General features: G+C 42.5%; 1 protein-coding gene across 1 annotated transcript; it reads right to left on the bottom strand.

Moving 5' to 3' along the window:
- Positions 1–298: 298 nt before the first annotated feature.
- Positions 299–6562, bottom strand: PDHB (pyruvate dehydrogenase E1 subunit beta). The gene is made up of 10 exons (XM_053599971.1): positions 6440–6562; positions 6300–6353; positions 4736–4843; positions 4584–4646; positions 4459–4494; positions 4013–4298; positions 3499–3609; positions 2821–2912; positions 1492–1633; positions 299–839 (listed from the first exon to the last, which is right to left on the bottom strand). Exons 1-10 carry the CDS (start codon positions 6479–6481, stop codon positions 694–696), a joined length of 1080 nt encoding a protein of 359 aa, XP_053455946.1. The 5' UTR covers positions 6482–6562; the 3' UTR covers positions 299–693.
- Positions 6563–21019: the final 14457 nt, after the last annotated feature.

The following is a 21019-nucleotide window of genomic DNA, read 5'->3' as shown; positions in this document are numbered from 1 at the left end:
GTCTATGTCGCCCTCAGTAGAGTGCCATGGCATTACAGCTCATGGCAACCTCCAACTCTTGGGCTTCAGCAATTCTTTTGCCTCAGCCTCCCAAGTAGCTGGGACTACAGATGCCCGCCACAACACCCAGCTGTTTTTTTGTTGTAGCTGTCGTCGTTTGGCAGGCCAGCTCCAGTGTATTTGGATGGTGCCCTAACCACTGGGATATGGGCACTGAACCGTTTGGCACTAATGTCTTGATAGAATTTCAGGACTTCCACCCACATTTATTCTTTCAAGAATATTAAAATACAATTAGTCATAGTTAGGTATTCTTTTATTCCTTATCAAAACAATCTAACAGTAAATGTAGATTGTATGCTTTCATTTTATACATATAAGTTACCTTTGTTTGCATATACCTTTCATCAAGATTCTTATTTTGTCCTTAGAGTGAAAGAAAGTAAAATTTTACAGTAATCTTATTCAAATAACATGGCAACTGTAATAGACAAAAGATAGAATGGAGATAGGGCAGAAGAGTGGAGAATTCTCCACATACAAACACATTTAAACTTCTTCCCAGTACAAAAACATCTGTTGTTGCTTAAGAGATCATTTTGCTTTGTTAACAGTAAAGTCTTGCAGTAAATTCAGGTGAAGTGCCAGCAATTATTTCAAATAAATTTCAATGACTTGATATTCAAGTCTAAATTAGATATTTAATGTTTTTTTAATTGCAAATATGATGTCTTTGACCTGAGGTATACAGTTGTCTTCTAGAATCTTTGCATAAGGCATAGGGACATCAGCACCAGTGACACGAACAGCAGGAGCATCCAGGAAATTGAAGGCAGGACCTAGGAGAGAAGGCATGCCCAGCTGAGACAGGCAAGAAAAACCAGCCAGCACTATCACCTTGGCACAGAGGTGTGGCAGCTCAGAAGAGATAACATGAGGCAAAGAAATGCTAATTATGGGGAATTGTGGCATTTTTTTGGCCAGGCTGGGTTTGAACCCGCCACCTCTGGTTTATGGGGCCAGTGCCCTACTCCTTTGAGCCACAGGTGCTGCCTGTGGGTTTTTTGTTTGTTTGTTTGGGATAGTTTTACTTTGTCGCCCTCGGTAGAGTACCAAGGCCTCATAGCTCACAGCAACCTCCAACTCCTGGGCTTAGGCGATTCTCTTTCTTCAGCCTCCCAAGTAGCTGGGACTACAGGCGCCCACCACAACACCCGGCTATTTTTTTGTTGCAGTTTGGCCAGGGCCGGGTTCAAACCTGCCACCCTCAGTATATGGGGCCGGCGCCCTACCCACTGAGCCACAGGCACTGGGAATTGTTTTTGGTTTTGCTTTTTTAAATATTTATTCTAAGGAGACATTCCAAACTGAGAGATTTAAAGTTCAAGTCATTTGGCCACCCCTAGCTCTCAATCTCCTTATCCAATAGGTATTCAGGTACAGAATGTTTATTATAGCTTGACTATATTCTAGAACCAATTTCTTAAATACCTTCCATGATCTTGGCACAGATTTCAGCTCCTACTCCAAACTGTGGCCAGCCTCCTTCCACAGTTATAAGATGATTTGTCTTCACGACACTGGCTTCTACCGTTTCAATGTCCATTGGTCTGATGGTACGCATATTTATCACCTAAACAAATAAATAAGCCTCATAGAGCCACTCCATCACAAGTAGAACCTTGTCCCCAGAATGCCACTCCCTTTTTTGTTTCTTCTTTATCTTTAGGTCTAGGGAAATCTTTGTCTCAAAAAAAAAATAAAAGTCTTACTCTCTTGCTCTGGGTAGAGTGCTGTGCCATCATCACAGCTCACAGCAACCTCAAATTCTTGTACTCAAGAGATCCTCTTGACTCAGCCTCCCAAGTAGCTGGGACTACAGGTGTGTATCACTACGCCTGGCTAGAGGTCTACAGAAATCTTATCTGCCTATGAACAGGTACATGAGTATTCAAACTGTATAAGGAGAAAGTGTAATTACAACAAAAAAAGTCTCAGCTAGAGGTGGCTCACATGTGTAATCCTAGCACTCTGGGAGGCCAAGGCAGGATAATCACTTGAGCTCAGGAGTTCCAGACCATCCTGAGCAAAAACAAGACTCCATCTCTACTAAAAATAGAAAAATTAGCCAGGCATTGTGGCAGGTGCTTATAGTCCCCACCTACATAGGAAGACTGAGGCTGGAGTTGCTCTGAGTAAGGCTGACATCATGGCACTCCAGCCTGGGTAACAGAGACTGTCTTTAAAAAAAAAAGAAAGAAAGAAAGAAAAAAACACCTTTATCTTTATTACAGGCAGCTCAGTTCTGATAGGGTTCATTTATCCTTCTGGCTTTAACTTTCTTCTTACCAAAATAAATAATAGTTAGCAGCTGAGTGCTGGCTATGTATCAGACACAACACTAAGTATAATTCTTACAACCACCCTATGATAAAGCAGAATTTTTATATGGCTTATACCCATTTTGTAGCTGATGAAACTGAGATTTAGAATACATAACTTGCCCAAGTGTTACTAGCAAGTGATAGGTTCTGGATACAAGGGTTAGAATCATTGACTTTGAGTTTTCCCCCAATCTAGCTCCAAGGCTGGATCTTAACTTGAGAAAGTTAAGTACTACTATACAAGATCCAGAACCTAAGTGGCAAAAAGCTAAGTATTTGAAAAGCACTCAGGTTCCTAGTTCTAAGCAGAGACAGAAATGAGTGATAAAAAGCAATATTTTACATCTAGTTAACCTGTTACAAACTCAAATTCCTATTTCTGGAAGCCTATTAAAAGAAGCCTTTCTGATTTAAGAGTAAGTGAATGTCCACTTACCTCACATTCAATTCCCTCTTTAGACAGCACTGTTGCAGCTTCTAAGCAGTGACCCACAGGTCTTGAGTGGGAAACCACAGTTATGTGTGTCCCTGAAACAGAGTGGTCACAAATCAGAGTTTGAAACTAAAGATGCTGTACCACTCTGCATGTAGCTGTGGCTCTTATTCATTTACAGTCTGCAACTCAACTTCATTCCAATGAGCTGAAGAATGTGGCAGCCTTCCTAGAAACAAAATATAAATCTAGTGGACTGAGACTGAGAAAGGCACAGCTGAATGAAAAATCAGGGCATCAGACTTTCTTTTTTGAGACAGAGTCTTATTTTGTTGCTCTTAGTAGAATGCCATGGCATCATAGCTCACAGCAACCTTCAAACTCTTGGGCTGAAGTAATCCTCTTGCCTCAGTTTCCCAAGGTTTTAGAGATGCCATCTTGCTCTTGCTCAAGCTGGTCTCGAAATCATGAGCTCAAGCAATCCATCTGCCTCCGCATCCCAGAGTGCTAGGATTATAGATGTGAGCCACTGCAACTGGCCTACATCACATATTCTTAACCTGAGCTCATCCTGTAATTTTTTAGTCAGAGTAATTGACAAAATGTCTAAATTACATCTGACCACATAAATTCAGGACCTAAACTAAAAATAATGTTTAAATGTATGCTAAGTTCTCTTACCTTGCCTTTCTATTTTGGCTTTTCCAATAGGAATCAGAAAATCTTTTGACTGAGCTTCAGCAGAAAGTTCAAAAGGAACTCCATACATCAGTTCGTTCTCTAGCACCACCACTGCAAAATATTACAAATATTTAAACAAAAGTAACAAGACTAAAAATGTATATATAGCAGTATCATTTATCCTGTGAAAAGTTTCATTGTGCTGATTAGGAGGCCTTGTTTGTTTCATGTCTAGTAGATGTAAGGATGGTTTAGGTATTTACACTGGGTAGTTGTCAATATAATTTTATCAACTGAGGTTAAACCAGTGTTGTGGGTATGCAGGAAATGTCTCCTTTACCTAACTGGCCTCCTTATAATAAGAAAAATAACCACATTCTTTACTATATCTATAAGCCAACATTTTATATGCTATATCTAAGCCTAACTAGAAGCCTTAAATGGTTCCTTCAATGCGAAGACTCCATCTTAGTTTTTTAATATCCAGAAGAGACCCAAGGCTCACTTTGCTGACCTGGATTATTATCCCGAATGGCTGATTTAATAAGTCCTTTTGCATCTTCTGAACTCCAAGGGCTAACCACCTTTAAGCCGGGGCAGTGCCCATACCATGCAGCAAAACATTGTGAATGCTGAGCAGCTACACCTGCTGAGGCACCATTGGGCCCCCTGAAGACTATGGGCACAGGCTGAAGGCCTCCCGACATGTAGTAGGTCTTGGCAGCTGAATTTATAACCTGGTCAATAGCTTGCATAGAGAAATTGAAGGTCATAAATTCACAAATGGGCCGCAATCCAGCCTGTCAAATACAAAAACATGGATGTTATTATATAAAGATGAGAAACAGCAATGAAGACTAGCAAACAACCCCTCCATTCCTCCAACATTCAGATAATGTCTTTAAAAGGTTGTGTTAAAAGAAATCTCTCTGGATGAGCTTCATAAAAAGTATCACATACCATAGCTGCACCTACAGCAATTCCAGCAAATCCCATCTATAAAGTAAAATACAAACACAGGTGAAAATCCATAAGAATTAAGATAATGAATGCTAACAGATATACTCAAAGGTGTGCTTCCTTACTTCAGATATAGGAGTGTCTATTATCCTTTTGTCTCCGTATTTCTTCCACAGGCCTCGACTAACCTACAATTAAGAATTGATCTCATTACTTTTAAGCGTATGTGGGGGCAATAGCTGCCTCAATTTTGTATAACTTTCACACTTTTAGTTACCTTGTATGCCCCATCATACTGGGCAACTTCTTCCCCAAGCAGAAATACCCTCTCGTCTCTTTCCAGCTCCTCATCCATACCTTGATTTATAGCATCACGAACTGTCACCTGTCATAGGTATGGGAAAATAGCTGATAAGATACAGGATTACTTAGGATTCTATTGATATTCTCTTTTATACCTAGAATGTCCACAGCATACAATATAAAAACTAGCACTAGAATAGGCTTCTCTTTCAAAGAATTCTAAAAGTAATACTTCTATCACACAGAGTCAGTCTTCGATTGGATGTATTACTGATAAACATACTGAACACTTTCCTTGATGTGTAGCCATGCTTAAGAAACCTGCTTGCTGGCCAGACTAGTTCACAGGCAGTTTCCAAAGTAGAAAATATACTAGGTTGTTTTATCGCCACACTTGCAGTACTATGGGGCAAAGAACTGTCAAGGATGCCTAATTCATGCTAATATCGATCACCAGGTGCCAGGCACTGCCAAATGCTTTGCATTCAGGTTGCAGTTCTTATCTTAATCCACAGAATGGTGGATTCTTCTAGTTAAAAAAGGGAGGGGAGGAACCACATGATCCAGCAATCTCACTTCTGGGTATATGCCCCAAAGAACTAAAAGCAGGGATTCAAACATACACTTGCACACCAATGCTCCCAGCTGCATTATCCACAAGAGTGAAAACAACCCAATGTTCATGGATGGATAAACAAAATGTGGTATACTGGGTGGCATAAAGTCCATGTCTGATTTTAAATCGCACACGAACTTTATGGCCACCTTGTATAAATACAGTGGAATATTATTCAGCTTTACAAAGGAATAAACTTCTGACATATGCTATGACATGAATGAACCTTGAGGACATTATGGTAAGTGAAATAAGCCAGACATAAAAGGACAAATGATTCTACTTATAGGAAATTCTACAACAGGCAAACTCACAGAGATAGAAAAGTACAAAAGAAGATGGAGACGGTGAATGAAGGACAAGTTACTGTGTAATGGATAGTTTCTGTTTGGGATGATGAAAAAGCTCTAGAAATAAATAGTGCAGATAGCTGTGAATGTACTCAATGACACTGAATTATACACTTCCGAAAAGTTGTGTGTACGTATATATCAAGAAACAGTTTATATACACACACACACTTTTTGTTTAAAGACCGAGTCTCACTTTGTGGCCCTCCGCAGAATGCCGTGGCGTCATAGCTCACGGCAACCTCAAACTCGTAGGCTCAAGCGATCCTCTTGCCTAAGCCTCCCGAGTAGTATATTTTACCACAATTTAAAGGGGGAAAGTTGGGAGTGAAAAAGGAAACGTTTAGTCTCAGTTTTCTCCAATTGCTCATCTAATCACAACCAGTCTTGAGGTGGGGTGACAGGCCGGTATAACTGGCGACAGAGGCAGCACGGGTCCCACGCAGGATGCGGGCGTCCGCAAACCCTCCCCGCGGCGCCCGCAGGTCACAGCGCAGGCGCGACCCCGGCTTCAGTCCGAGCGGAAAGGCCCCCTTCTTGTTCTACTCCGGCTAACGTCCGCCGTCACCTACCTGAAGTGCAGCTGGCACGGTCCTGTGAAAACGCCTCTTGAGCAGTCCGGAGACCTGGCGAGAAGAGAGAAGGACGCTGAGAGAAGACGCAGGGGGGCAGAGGTCGCCCGGGGCCATCGGGGCCGCGTACTGTTGCCCACCTGCTGAAGGGGTCTCCGAACCAGCCCAGACACCACCGCCATCTTGACTGTGTCCTCTAGCAGCCGACAACACAGCAGGTGTGCCGTCACTAGCAGGCCCCGCCTCTCCGCGAGAGCGGACCAATAGCAGGGAGCTGCGTCTGCGTGTCCCGCCCATCGTCCAGAGGGGCCGGGCCGAGGTGGCGTGTGGTTGGCCCTGCCCCTCTGCCTCCGGCCAGTTCAAATCAACTTCATTGACTGCAGGCGGTGGCCGGCATGCGTGATGCATGTGGCGTCCACGTCGCCGATGCAGGAATTGATTAAATGAGCCTGGATATGAATTAGGACTGTCTGATTCTGAAGGGTGGTCTTTTCTCACTACTTCCTAAAGCAGAAGTTGGGGTCTCAGCTGGGGGAAAGTTACTTATAACAATCTGCATTTAGAGGGGAGCCTTTGGGGAGATACCAAACAACTGACCATAGGGGCATCCTCTGGAAGTCATTAGTCTCACTTTGGCCCTGTGGGGTCAGGAGGGACACATGCCCCCAAGACATTCCAAACATTCCCTTCTGTGGTTCGCAGCTGCAAGCTGGCCAGTCTGCAATCTCTTCATCAGGGCTTTGTGGACAGGAATCTCGGTTAAAAGTAAGGACTCTGGAGAGCCAATGCAGGAGGGGAGTCACTACATGAGGAGGAGAAATCAGTCTGGTTGGGAGTGGGAATGAGAGGGCGTGAGGTTGAAGGCTGAAGCAGTTAGACCCCAGGGAGTCTGTGGCAGGGAGAGAGCTGGACTAACAAAAAGACTTCAACGTGATGGAGCAATGGCCTAAACAAAAAGTCAAAATCTGTACTGCAGTCTAAACAAAGGGCAGTATTCCTGAGCAATATTTACACAAAGATCAAAAAAAGCCAGGAATGTGAGTCTGTGCAGCTAGTTAGAGCAGCTCAGTCAGGAAGGCAATGTGACTTATAAGGTCTCAGATGAGAATTTTGTTTTGTTTTGTCTTTTTTGAGACAGAATTTTCACTGCGGCCCTGGGTAGCTAACAGCAACCTCAGTCTGTTGGACTCAAGAGATCCTCTTGCCTCAGCCTCCCCAGTAGCTAGAACTACAGGCACCAACCACAACATCCAGCTGGTTTTTCTGCTTGTGGTAGAGATGGGGTCTCTTTCTTGCTCAGGCTGGTCTTGAACTTGTGAGTTCAAGCAATCCACCTGCTTCAGCCTCCCAGAGTGCTAGGAATACGGGTGTGAACCACTGTGGCTGGCTGAGAATTTTCCTTTGAAATAATGGCTGTGGACATTGTAGATACATTAAAAGTACATTTGTTAGTACACATGCTTTTCTTTCAAATTCTAACTGGCCAGTTTGGAAAGGCTGGGTGCAGTTTTGTTTAAGAGATACAAAAGATGAAGGCTCAATTTTCAATCCATAGCCTTTTCAAAATTAATCTACATTTATATGCTCATGAGATTTTCCTGAAAGGAATTACAAGGTGTAAATTGGCCAACTAGGCCTCTCTCAGAAATAAATCTTCTTTTTTTTTTTTTTTTTTAAGACAGAGTCACCAACCTGGGTAGAGTGCCGTGGGGTCACAGCTCACAGCAACCTCAAACTCTTGGGCTTAAGCAATTCTCTTGCCTCAGCCTCCCAAGTAACTGGGACTACAGGCACCAGCCACAACACCCAACTATTTTTTTTATTGCAGTTGTCATTGTTTCTGGCCTGGGCTGGGTTCAAACCCACAGGCCTGGGTGTATGCGGCTGGTGCCATAACCACTGTGCTACAGGCACCAAGCCTCAGAACTAAATCTTCACAGAGTTACAAGGAACGTCTGTCCTCAAGTCACTTTGGGGTTCTTTCTCAGTCATTGGAAGGTCCTTTTCAAGGTTTTTGGTCTCTACAGCCTTGATGAACTTTTTTTGTCATTGAAAGCAAGTTTATTAAAGAGAGCTTTTCACTCCTCCTATGCTCCCCCTCTTTCTTAGGTATAACTTCAGCACAGTAAAATACACATTTCCATGAAAGCTGCCTCATGTCCCCTCCTAGTTATTCCCCCACACAACAGCCCATAGGAAACCACAGGCCTGATTCCCAACACTATGGTGGTTGTTTGTTTTTTGAGACAGAGTCTCACTTTGTCACCCTCAGTAGAATGCCATATTGCATAGCTCACAGCAACTTCAAACTCTTGGGCTCAAGTGATTCTCTTGCCTCAGCCTCCCAATAGCTGGAACTATATGCACCTGCTACAACGTCCAGCTGTTTTTTAGAGACGGGGTCTTGCCAACACTATGTTTTAGTTTGCTGTTTTAGAACGTGAAATAAGTGCAATTATATGATGAAAACTCTTCTGTCTCCCTTCATTTAACTCAGTAAAATATTTTTGAGAGTCATATATGTTGTTAAAGGTATCAGTAGGTAATTTACTCCTCTGTTTAAAAAAATTTTTTTGAGACAGAGTCTTAGTATGTCGCCCTCGGTAGAGTGCTGGGGTGTCATAGCTCACAGCAACCTCAAACTCTTAGGCTTAAGCCATTCTCTTGCCTCAGCCTCCCAGATAGCTGGGATTACAGACACCCGTCACAATGCCTGGCAATTTTTTGTTGTAATTGTCACTGTTGTTTAGCAGGCCTGGGCTGGGTTCCAATCCGCCATCACCAGTGTAAGTGGCTGTCAACCTAACCACTGAGCTACAGGCCCCAAGCTCTCTTTTTTTTCTTGTAACTTTATTTTGAAAGAGTTTAGGACTCATAAGAAGTTGCAAAAACAGGACAGCACCTGTGGCTCAGTGGCGCCGGCCCCATATACCTAGGGTGGAGGGTTTGAACCCAGCCCTGGCCAAACTGGCAACAGAAAATAGCTGGGTGCTGTGGCGGGCGCCTGTAGTCCCAGCTACTTGGGAGGCTGAGGCAAGAGAATCGCTTAGGCCCAAGAGTTGGAGGTTGCTGTGAGCCGTGATGCCACAACACTCTACCGAGGGCGACAAAGTGAGACTATGTCTCAAAAAAAAAAAAAAAGAAAGAAAAAGAAAAAGAAGTTGCAAAAATAGTAGAGTTTGTGTGTAGCTTTCATCTAGTTTTGTCCAATGATAATACCTTATATAGGCATCACATATCATCAAAACCCAGAAATTGACATTGCTACCACTATTCTATTAACCTGAGCAGATCTCACTGGTTTTTATTATATATGCATTCTTCTATTTGTGTATATGTGTGTGTGTGTGGTACTATAACATTTTATCACATATACAGATGCATGTAACCACTCTCTCAAGCAGAATACAGAATTGTTCTGTCACCACAAAGAAACCCCCTCATGTTACCTCATCATTACATCTACCCCCAACCCTAACTCCTGGCAACCACGGATCTGTTCTCAATCACTCTAATTTTTTATTTCAAGAATATTATAAACATGAAATTATACAGTCTAACTCTTTGAGATTGGCTCTTGTCATCAGCCTAATGCCCTTGAGATCCATTTAAATCGTATATCAAATTTCATTCCTTGTTATTGCTGAATAGTTGTATGGCGGTATCAGATTATTCACCCACTGAAGGGCACTTGGACCATTTCCAATTTTAGCTATTCCAATAAAACTGTTATCAACACTATTTGGAAGAAAACGGCCTGTTGCGTAGCAAAAGAAACTCCATCTTGAACTGAAACCGCCATGATGGTGGATGTTCGACTTCTGCATACCAAGTCATTTCACAGCAAGGTTAAGGAACAATGCTTATAGCATAGATCATTCCTCATAAAGATCCTTATATACCTTCCGCAGTGGTCAGGAGTTGTGAAAGGGTCTGAGCCATGACCAGCTGCACATGTTTTCTAAAAAAAAAAAAAAAATGCTTGCTTTATAAAAGATATTTTCTGGAGGGCAGGTGAAGGGATCTGCCATTTCTCGGCCAGCAGACATCGCTTTTGTTTGTAAGTCCCTGTTAAGTTTCTGAGAAACTGGATGGTCACTCTCTTTCTTCAACTTCTCAGCTCCCTTGGCCTTTGGGAGTAGGTTTGTGTAGACTTGCTCACCATAGAACATTGGTTTACAAGTTTGGGGGTTCATTTCTCCAGGTAAATATGCAAGAATACAATTGTATGGTAAATTTAACTTTTCAGAAACTGGCAAACTTTCCCCAGAGTGGCTGTCTCATTTTATGTTACTTCCAGTAATGTAGATGTCCAGTTGTGGATTCTTGCCAGTATTGCCAATATCAATACTTTTTACTTTAGTCTTTCTAACAAACATGGTGTCCCTTATAATTTTAATTTGCTTTTTTTCTAATGGTTAATGATATTGGTCATCTTTTCATGTGCTTACTGGGCATCCATCTTTGGTGAAGTGTCATCCACTGTGGTGAAGTATCTTTTTAAATCCTTTTACCATATTCTAATTAGATTGTTTTTAAAATTGTGGTGAAATGTGCCTATCATAAAATTTACCATTCTAACCATTTTCCAGTGTATGGTTCAGTGGCATTAAGTACATACACATTGACCACCACTATCCATCTCCAGAACTTTTATCTTCTCAAGCTACAACTCTGTCCTCGTAAACAACTTTCCATTCTCCTCCCCTCCCATCCTCTAGCAATCACCATTCTTTCTGTGTCTATGAATTTGACTCTTCTACCTACTTCACATAAGTGGCATCATCCAGTATTTGTCTTTTTGTGTCTGGCTTATTTCACTTGGCATGTGTTCAAGATTCACTCATGTTGTAGCATGTCAGGATTTCATTCCTTTCTAAGGCTGAAAAACATTCAATTGTATGCATATACCACATTTCGTTTATCCATACACCTGTTGAAGCATATTTGGGTTGTTTCCACCTTTTTTTTTGTTTTGTTTTTTTTGTTTTTTTTGGCCAGGGCTAGGTTTGAACCCGCCACCTCCGGCATATGGGACCGGCGCCCTACTCCTTGAGCCATAGGTGCTGCCCTGTTTCCACCTTTTGGATTTGTGAACGATGCTGCTGTGAATGTTGGCGTATAAATGTGTTCAAGTGCCTGCTTTCAATTCTTTTGCACACATGGGCATATCTTGGAATCATTGCAGGTTCAGTTCCAGACTAGCACAAGAAAGCAAAGGCAATAAGTCAAGTCACACAAGTTTTGTTGTTTCCTAGTGCTTATAAAAGTTATATTTACACTATACTGTAATCTAATAAGTATGAAATAGCACTTTCTTTTTTTTTTTTTTTTGAGACAGTCTCACTATGTTACCCTCGGTAAAGTGCTATGGCGTCACAGCTCACAGCAACCTCCAGCTCTTGGGCTTAGGCAATTCTGTTGCCTCAGCCTCCCAAGGAGCTGGGACTACAAGTGCCTGCCACAATGCCCAGCTATTTTTTTTTTTTGTCATTGTTATGGTTGTTGTTGTTTAGCAGGCCTGGGCTGTGTTCAAACCCACCAGCCTCGGTGCATGTGGCCAGCGCCATAACCACTATGCTACAGGGTGCCGAGCCTGAAATAGTACTTCTAAAAGTACATATCTTAATTTTAAAATATTTTATTTCTAAAAAATGCTAGCTATTGGGCAGCGCCTGTGGCTCAAAGGAGTAGGGCGCTGGCCCCATATGCTGGAGGTGGTGGGTTCAAGCCCAGCCCTGGCCAAAAACTGCAAAAAAAAAAAAAAAAAATTAGGGTGGCACCTGTGGCTCAAAGGAGTAGGCACCGGCCCCATATACCAGAGGTGGCGGGTTCCAACCCAGCCCTGGCCAAAAAGTGCAAAAAAAAAATATGCTAGCTATCATCTGAGCCTTCAGCAAGTCATAATTATCTTGTCTCAATGTTGATGAACACTGACTGATCAAAGTAGTTGTTGTTAAAGGTTAGGGTGGCTGTGGCAATTTCTTAAAATCAGGCAGCAGAACATTTGCCTCATTGATTGACTCTTCCTGTCACGAAATATTTCTCTGTAGCAGGTGATGCTGTTTGATAGCATTTTACCCACAAAACTTCTCTCAAAATTGGACTCAATCCTCTCCAGATCTGCTGCTGCTTTATCAACTAAGTTTATGTAATAATCTAAATACTGTGATGTCATTTCAACAGTGTTCACAACATCTTCACCAGGCATAGATTCCATCTCAAGAACCCCCTTTCTAGGGCAGTGCCCGTGGCTCAGTCGGTAAGGCACCGGCCCCATATACCGAGGGTGGCGGGTTCAAACCCGGCCCTGGCTGAACTGCAACCAAAAAAAAATAGCTGGGCATTGTGGCGGGCGCCTGTAGTCCCAGCTACTCAGGAGGCTGAGGAGTTGGAGGTTGCTGTGAGCTGTGTGATGCCACGGCACTCTACTGAGGGCCATAAAGTGAGACTCTGTCTCTACAAAAAAAAAAAAAAAGAACCCCCTTTCTTTGCTCAGCCTAAGAAGCAACTCCTCATCCATTCAAGTTTTATTTTGAGGCTGCAGAAATTCAGTCACATCTTCAGGTTCCACTTCTAATTCTGGTTTTCTTGCTATTTTCACCACATCTGCAGTTCCTTCCTCCACTGAAGTCTTGAGCCCCTCAACGTTACCCATGAGGGTTGGATTCAACTTCTTCCAAACTCCTGCTAATGTTGATATTTTTACCTTCTCCCATGAATCACAAGTATTCTTAATGGTAAATTCTTTCCAGAATGTTTTCTTTTTTCTTTTCTTTTCTTTTCTTTTTTTTTTTTTTTTTGTTTTTTTTTTGTTTTTTAGAGACAGTCTCATTCTGTTACCCTTGGCAGAGTGCTGTGGCTTCATCATAGCTCACAGTAACTTCAAACTCCTGGGCTCAAGTGATCCTTTCGCCTGATCCTTCTAAGGAGCTGGGACTACAGGCACCCTCCATGATGCCAAGATAGTTTTTCTATTTTTAGTAGAGATGGGATCTTGCTCTTGCGTAGGGTGGGTCACCAACTTGTGACTCAAGCAATCCACCTACCTCAGCCTCCTAGAGTGTTAGGATTACAGGCGTGAGCCACAGTGCCTGGTCTAGGTGGTTTTCAATTTACTTTCCCATCAGAGGAATCACTATCTATGCCACCATAGCCTTATGAATTGTATTTCTTCAATAAGATCTTCAGGTAGTAAAGGATGATAGAAAAGAAAAAAAAAAAAAAAGACTGGAAAGTCACATTAACTCTTCGATCCACAGGCTGAGAATGGATACTGTGTTAGCCTACATAATAGCAGTATTAATCTCCTTGTACATCTTAATCATAGCTCTTGACCAGGTATGTTGTCAATGAGCAGTAATCTTTTGAAAGAAATTTCTTTTTCCAGTAGTAGTTCTCACTAATGGGCTTAAAATATTTAGGAAATCAAACTCTAAAGACATCTTCTTTCAATAGAGGGCTGTTTCATCATCTTTGAAAATCCATAGTTTAGGCCAGGCATGGTGGCTCATGCCTATAATCTGAGTACTCTGGGAGGCCAAGGTTGGAGGATTGCATGAGCTTGGGAGTTCTAGACCAGCCTCGCAAGAGTCAGAACCCCATCTCTTCAGTAGAAAAACAGGAAAATAAGCCAGGCATTGTGGCTGGTGCCTCTAGTCCCAGCTACTTGGGAGGCTGAAGTAGGAGGATCGCTATGAGCCAGGCTGACACCACGGCACTCTAGCCTAGGCAACAAAATGAGACTTTGTGTCATAAAAAGGCATGGTTTTTAGTCTATCTCAGCTTTCAACATGCCTGCCTCACTAAACCTAATCATTTCTAGATTTTTTTTTTTTTTTTGAGTCAGAGTCATACCCTATGCCCTGAGCAGAGTGCAATGGCATCAGAACTCACTGCAACCTTAGACTTGTGCTATGCGCATCCCGCTGCCTCAGCCTCTGGCCGCTGGGATTACAGGAGCTCACAGCAGCGTCTGGCTGGGTTTTTTATTTTTTTATGAGTCGGAATCTCACTCTCCCTCAGACAAGTCTCCAACTCCTGAACTCAAGCAATTCTCCCTCCTCAGCCTCCCACAGAGCTGGGATTACAGGTGTGAGCCACCGTGCCTCACCTAAGTTTTAATTTGAAGTGAGAGACATGTGTGTCTTCCTTTCACTTGAACACTTAGATGAGGCCATTGTAGGGTTATTAATTGGCTTCATTTCAGTTTGTTGTGTTTGAGGAGGCCCTGGGAGAAGGAGAGAGATGAGGCTGGGGTGCTAGGGGGAATGGCTGGTCCGTGGTGTAGTCAGAACACACACAACAAAGGTTCTAATTTTTCTACATCTTTGATAACACTTATTATCTCTGTGGCTCAAAGGAGTAGGGCGCTGGCCCCATATGCTGGAGGTGGTGGGTTCAAACCAAGCCCCGACAAGGAAAAAAAAAAACCTGAAAAAAAAACCAAAAACGTGTTTTAAGTAATAGCCATTTTAATGTGTCTGAAGTGATATGTCATCATGATTTAAATTTTATTTCCCTTCTGATTAGGGATTGAGTATCTTCTCATGTGCTTGTTGGCCATCTGCATATTTTCCTTAAAGAAATGTTTGTTCAGGTCCTTTGCCCATTTTGTATTGGGTTGCTGGGTTTTTGCTGTGTGTTGCAGGAGTTCTTTTTTTTTTTTGAGACAGAGCCTCAAGCTGTCGCCCCGGGTAGAGTGCTGTGGCATCACAGCTCACAGCAACCTCCAACTCCTGGGCTCAAGCAATTCTCCTGCCTCTGCTTCCCAAGTAGCTGGGACTACAGGCGCCCATCACAGCACCCGGCTATTTTTTGGTTGTAGCCATTGTTGTTGTTTGGCTGGCACAGCCTGGATTGGAACCCACCAGCTCAGGTGTATGTGGCTGGTGCCTTAGCCACTTGAGCCACAGGTGCCGAGCCAGCATTGCAGGAGTTTTATGTGTATTCTGGATATTAATTCCTTATCAGATATATGATATACAAACAACAATGACAACAACAACAAACAATAGCCAGGCATTCTGGTGGTACCTGCAGTCCCAGCTACTTGGGGGGCTGAGGCAAGAGAATCGCTTAAGCTTAAGAGTTTGAGGTTGTTGTGAGCTGTAACACCACAGCACTCGACTGAGGGCAACAATGTGAGACTCTGTCTCAATAAAACTCCCAAAAACCAAAAAACCAAAAAACAAATGCAGCCTGGAAATATTTTAGTGCAAATATAAAAAGTAACACTGTTCCTTTGTTCTCTGACACTGCTTTTTCTTGTCTTCTTCCTCATCATCTGGCAATGAGGAAGAAACACTCATCTTTATCAGTTTGTTTTCTGTTAATTTCTCTGATAGGGTATCTATCTGCTCTTGAATTTCTCCAAAATCCATATTTTGAAACCCTTCACTCCCCAGCTTTTTTGAGCTTATATCCACAGTCTTCTTTCATAATTTCCTCAATAAGCTCTGCCATAAATCCTGTAGAATTGTGCACAATATCTGGATAAAGTTTTTCCAGCAGGAATTTATTGTTTAGGGCTTGATGGGTTACAAAGCTTTTTCTATAACAATGATGGCACCTTCTGGTGTGATCCTTCCAGACCTTCATGATAACAAGGTTCTCTTCTCTAGTGTTGACATTCCTTTCCATAGACTATCAAGAGTCATGAGCCTTACAGGTCCTTATGACTCCCTGATCCAGAGGCTGAGTTAGAGGCATTGTGTTGGCTGGCAAGTAGACCACTCCAATACCTTCATTGTTGAACTCGTGGGGTTCTGGGTGGCCAGGGCCGTGGTCCAATATCAAAAGGATTTTAAAAGGCAGTTTCTTACAGGCAAGGTACTTCCTGACTTCAAGGACAAAGCATAGATGGAATCAATCCAGAAGAAGTGTTCTCGTTGTTGAGGCCCTCTTGTTTTACAACCAAAAGACTGGCAGCTGGTGTTTACCTTTTCCCTTCAAGGCTCAGGGGTTAGCAACTTTATTGGTACAGCCAGTCCTGAGCATAAACTCAAAAGCATTTGTATAAAACAGTAGAATTAGTCTGTCCCTTCCTGCCTGAAATCCTGCTGTTTGCTTCTCTTCTTTGCTAATAAATATCACTTGTGCCTCTTTTTTAATTTTTCCAGAATAGGACACTTCTACCTGCATTAAAAACTGGATCAGGCAGGTATCCTTTCTCCTCACTTCTTTTCTTTTTTTTTTTTTAAAGGGGAAAGGGAGGGGAGGGAGGGGAATTAATGGGACTCACTTATTTTCTTAATGATGTCTGGGAACTTGTCTGTGGCTTCTTGGCTGGCAGAATCTGCTTCTCCTGTTGACTTGATGGTTTGAAATTATCAAACCATCCTTTACTGGCATTAAATTCTCCAGCTTTAAGTCCTTCCTCTTCCTTTTGCTTTAAATTGTCATATAACATATATGACATTTCTCAAATCATATTAGAGTCTGTAGGTATGCCTTTCTGACAGCAATGCAGCACTCACATAAATGCTGCATTTTCTTTCTTTCTTTCTTTTTTTTGAGACAGAGCCTCAAGCTATTGCCCTGGGTAGAGTGCCGTGGCATCATAGCTCACAGCAACCTCAAACTCCTGGGCTCAAGTGAGTCTCCTGCCTCAGCCTCCCAAGTAGCTGGGACTACAGGCACCCGCCACAATGCTCGGCTATTTTTTGGTTCCAGACGTCATTGTTGTTTGGTGGGCCTGGGCTGGATTCAAACCTACCAGCTCAAGTGTATGTGGCTGGCGCCTTAGCCGCTTGAGCCACAGGCGCCGAGCCTGCATTTTCTTTCTTTTAAAGAAAATTTTATTTTTGGGGCGGCGCCTGTGGCTCAGTCGGTAAGGCGCTGGCCCCATATACTGAGGGTGGCGGGTTCAAACCCGGCCCTGGCCAAACTGCAACCAAAAAATAGCTGGGCGTTGTGGCGGGCGCCCGTAGTCCCAGCTACTCGGGAGGCTGAGGCAAGAGAATCGCTTAAGCCCAGGAGTTGGAGGTTGCTGTGAGCTGTGTGATGCCACGGTACTCTACCGAGGGCCATAAAGTGAGACTCTGTCTCTACAAAAAAAAAAAAAAAAAAATTATTTTTAATTATTATGGGCACATAATAGTTGTATAGCTTTACAGGGTATGTGTGTTGTGATATGGGCATCCAATGTGAATTAATCAAATCAAGACAATTGGAGTATCTATAACCTCAGGCATTTAACATTTTTTGTGTGTGTTTTAGGAACATTTCAATTCCACGAAAAGCTGCTTTTTTTTTTTTTTTTTTTGAGACATAATTTCATTTTGTCACCCTCGGTAGAGTGCCGTACCATGGCATCATAGCTCACAGCAACCTCAAACTCCTGGGCTCAAGTAATTCTCTCGCCTCAGCCTCCTGAGAAGCTGGGACTATAGGCACCCGCCACAGTGCTCAGCTATTTTTAGAGTCGGGGTCTCACTCTTCCTCAGGCTGGTCTCAAACTCCTGAGCTCAAGCAATCCACCCTTTTCATCCTCCCAGAATGCTAGTAAAAGCTGCATTTTCAGCACAAGCTTAAAAAGATATTTTGCTAAAAGTGCAAGGTTTTCCTGCCTGTCAGTATAGCTACAGGGACAGCTTCACGAATTCCTTTTCTTTTTTTTAACAACACACTTTATGCTGGATTCACTTATCCTGCGGTGGGGAAACACAGCTGCAGTCCTCAATCTATGTACATATCAAGCAGTTCAACCTTTTCTTGTAATGTCATGACTTTTCCCTGCTTCTCAGGAGCACTTCCAGCATCACTAGTGGCACTTCAGAACAGTCCCATGGAGTTAGTCAAGGTTTATGATACGGCACTAAACATGACAAAAATATGCAAGAAACATAAGAGATCACTTTTTACTGAAATATGCAGTTTACTGGTGAGACAAACTGCTCATGTTGAGACGATTGGTGTCATAGGGTGTTTTAAGCAGATACAACACTTGAACTCACTATAATTGCAACAGAAGGTGGTTATGAAATTATTACCATAGTACAGTATGTACTATGGTGAATTTTGTAAAGTTGTGATTTAATACTGCATAGCTACATTTGTTTACATTTCTCTCCCCCGGGAATACTGTCATGTACAATCTGTGTATGCATACATTCTGATACATTTTAACTTTTCGTAATACATTTGTGTGTATTTTGTGATAGCAAATGACAAAATAGAGTAGTTCATACAAATATATTTTATGTATTCATGGCATACCTAACTTTTTCTTATTTTTTTCAATATTTCCAAGCTACACAATTCATCTGCAAAGTTTTTCAAGTTGTCATACATGTCCAAAAAATTTTTCCAATATATTTACTGAAAAAAAAATCTGCATTTAAGCAGAACTTTGCAGTTCAAACCTTTGCTGTTCATGGTCAATCGAATAGTATTAGGTAAAGGTCTGAGTTCATTCTTTTTTTTTTTGTAGAGACAGAGTTTCACTTTGTTGCCCATGGTAGAGTGCCGTGGCCTCACACAGCTCACAGCAACCTCCAACTCCTGGGCTTAGGCGATTCTCTTGCCTCAGCCTCCCAAGTAGCTGGGGCTACAGACGCCCGCCACAATGTTGGCTTTTTTTGTTGTTGTTGCAGTTTGGCCGGGGCGGGGTTTGAGCCCACCACCCTTGGTATATGGGGCTGGCGCCCTACTCACTGAGACACAGGCGCCGCCCCTGTCTAAGTTCATTCTTTTGCATATAGATATCCAGTTTTCTCAACATCATTTGTTGAAAACACTTGAAACAAGAATTGAATGATCTTGACATCCTTATCAAAAATCATTTGACAATTTATTCAAGAGTTTATATCTGCGCTCTCTTTTTTATTCTATTTGCCTATTTGTCCATCCGCACAAAAGCCTGTCAAAGTATTATAAGTTATAAAGTTGGATGCAACCATACAATGTTTACTACTTTAAAATGTGCCCTCTAGCTAACGGTGCTTAAATTTATAATCCATTTCTTTGCCTAAATATCTTCCTATAATTAAAAAAAAAAAAAAACTGAATCAAGATATTCCCACTATTTGTTTCTGCGGCCAGACTGCTTCTAGTTGTTAAATAATACACATTTGATTTACTATGAAATTTAATCAGGATTATTTCACTGCTGAAGTTAATTTCCAAAAGCATAGCCTAAATATGTTTCTTGACAATTCAATATGTCCTAAGTCCTAATAATCCCATATGTACTGAGATTCGTATTATTATTATTTTTTTTTTTTTGTAGAGACAGAGTCTCACTTTACGCCCTCGGTAGAGTGCCGTGGCCTCACACAGCTCACAGCAACCTCCAACTCCTGGGCTTAAGCGATTCTCTTGCCTCAGCCTCCCGAGTAGCTGGGACTACAGGCGCCCGCCACAACGCCCGGCTAAGAAATGGAAGGTCTCAGAAGAGCTAGATTTTTTTTTTTTTTTTTTTGCAGTTTTTGGCTGGGGCTGGGTTTGAACCCACCACCTCCTGCATATGGGGCCGGCGCCCTACTCCGTTGAGCCACAGGCGCTGCCTCTATTTGTCTATCTTTCTGTTTTGAGTAGTATAGCATTGTAGTAAGGATTTTTTTTTTTTTAGACAGAGTCTCCCTTTGTTGCCCTTGTTAGAGTGCCGTGGCCGCATAGCTCACAGCAATCTCAAACTCTTGGGCTCAAGCAATTCTCTTGCTTCAGCCTCCGAAGTAGCTGGGAATATAGGCGCCCACCAAAATGCCCAGCTAGTTTTTAGAGACACAGGTTCTCACTCTTGCTCAGGCTGGTCTGGAACTCCTTAGCTCAGGCAGTCCACCCACCTCGGCCTCCCAGAGTGCTGGGATAATAGGTGTGAGCTATTGCACAGGCCTGTAGTTAAGTTTTGAAATCAGGACATATGAGACCTTCAACTTTGTTATTCTCTTTCAAGATTGTTTTGGCTGTTCAAGGTCCCTGGAGATTCTGTGTGAATTTTAAGATGGATTTTACTATTTTCACAAAAAATGGCATTTGGATTTTGATAGGGATTGCATTGGATCTGTAGATTGCTTTGGTAGTATTGATATATATTTTTTTGAGACAGAGTCTCCTCTTGTTGCCCTGGGAAGAGTGATAGCATTATTATAGGTCACAGCAACTTCAAATTCTTGGACTCAAGAGATCCTCTGACCTCAGCCTCCTGAGAGTTGTGGCAGGTACCTGTTGTCCCAGCTACTCAGGAGGTTGAGGCAAGAGAATCGCTTAAGCCCAAGAGTTTGAGGTTGCTGTGAGCTGTGACACCATGGCACTCTACCAAGGGCGACATAGTGAGACTCTGTCTCAAAAAATCAAAACAAAACAACAAAAAACAAACAAACAAAAAAACAGAAAGACTGGGTGAGGTTGCTCACACCTATAATCCCAGCCCTTGGGAGGCTGAGGCAGGTGGATTGCCTAAACCTGAGCTCACAGGTTTAAGACAGTCTGAGCCAGAGTGAGACCCCATCTCTAAAAAAAGCTGGTTGTTGTGGAGGGCACCTATCGTCCTAGCTACTCGGGAGGCTGAGACAAGATAATCACTTGAGCCCAACAGTTTGAGGTTGCTATGATCTAAGAGGCCATGGCACACTACCAAGGTGACAAAGGGAGACTCTGTCTCAAAAAAAATAAAAGGGAAAACAGGCCCAAGGGCCTAACCAAGAAGCTAAAGAAGTTTTATCGGCAAAAAATGGTGAAACTAAATATAAGAAGACAAGAAGCTAAAGAAGTTTTAT

This window comes from Nycticebus coucang, chromosome 8 (assembly GCF_027406575.1).
Source record: "Nycticebus coucang isolate mNycCou1 chromosome 8, mNycCou1.pri, whole genome shotgun sequence".
Lineage (NCBI taxonomy): Eukaryota > Metazoa > Chordata > Mammalia > Primates > Lorisidae > Nycticebus > Nycticebus coucang.
Note: the sequence above shows the minus strand (reverse complement) of the source record. Positions and strands in the feature narration are given on the sequence as shown.

Coding starts and splice junctions, on each gene's coding strand:
- PDHB (XM_053599971.1), bottom strand. CDS start 6,481: ATGGCGGTGGTGTCTGGGCTGGTTCGGAGACCCCTTCAGCAG. Junction 4,299..4,458: donor TTGCTGTAGGTGCAGCTATG/GTATGTGATACT, acceptor TGTATTTGACAG/GCTGGATTGCGGCCCATTTG. Junction 1,634..2,820: donor AAGAGGGAATTGAATGTGAG/GTAAGTGGACAT, acceptor TTATTTGTTTAG/GTGATAAATATGCGTACCAT.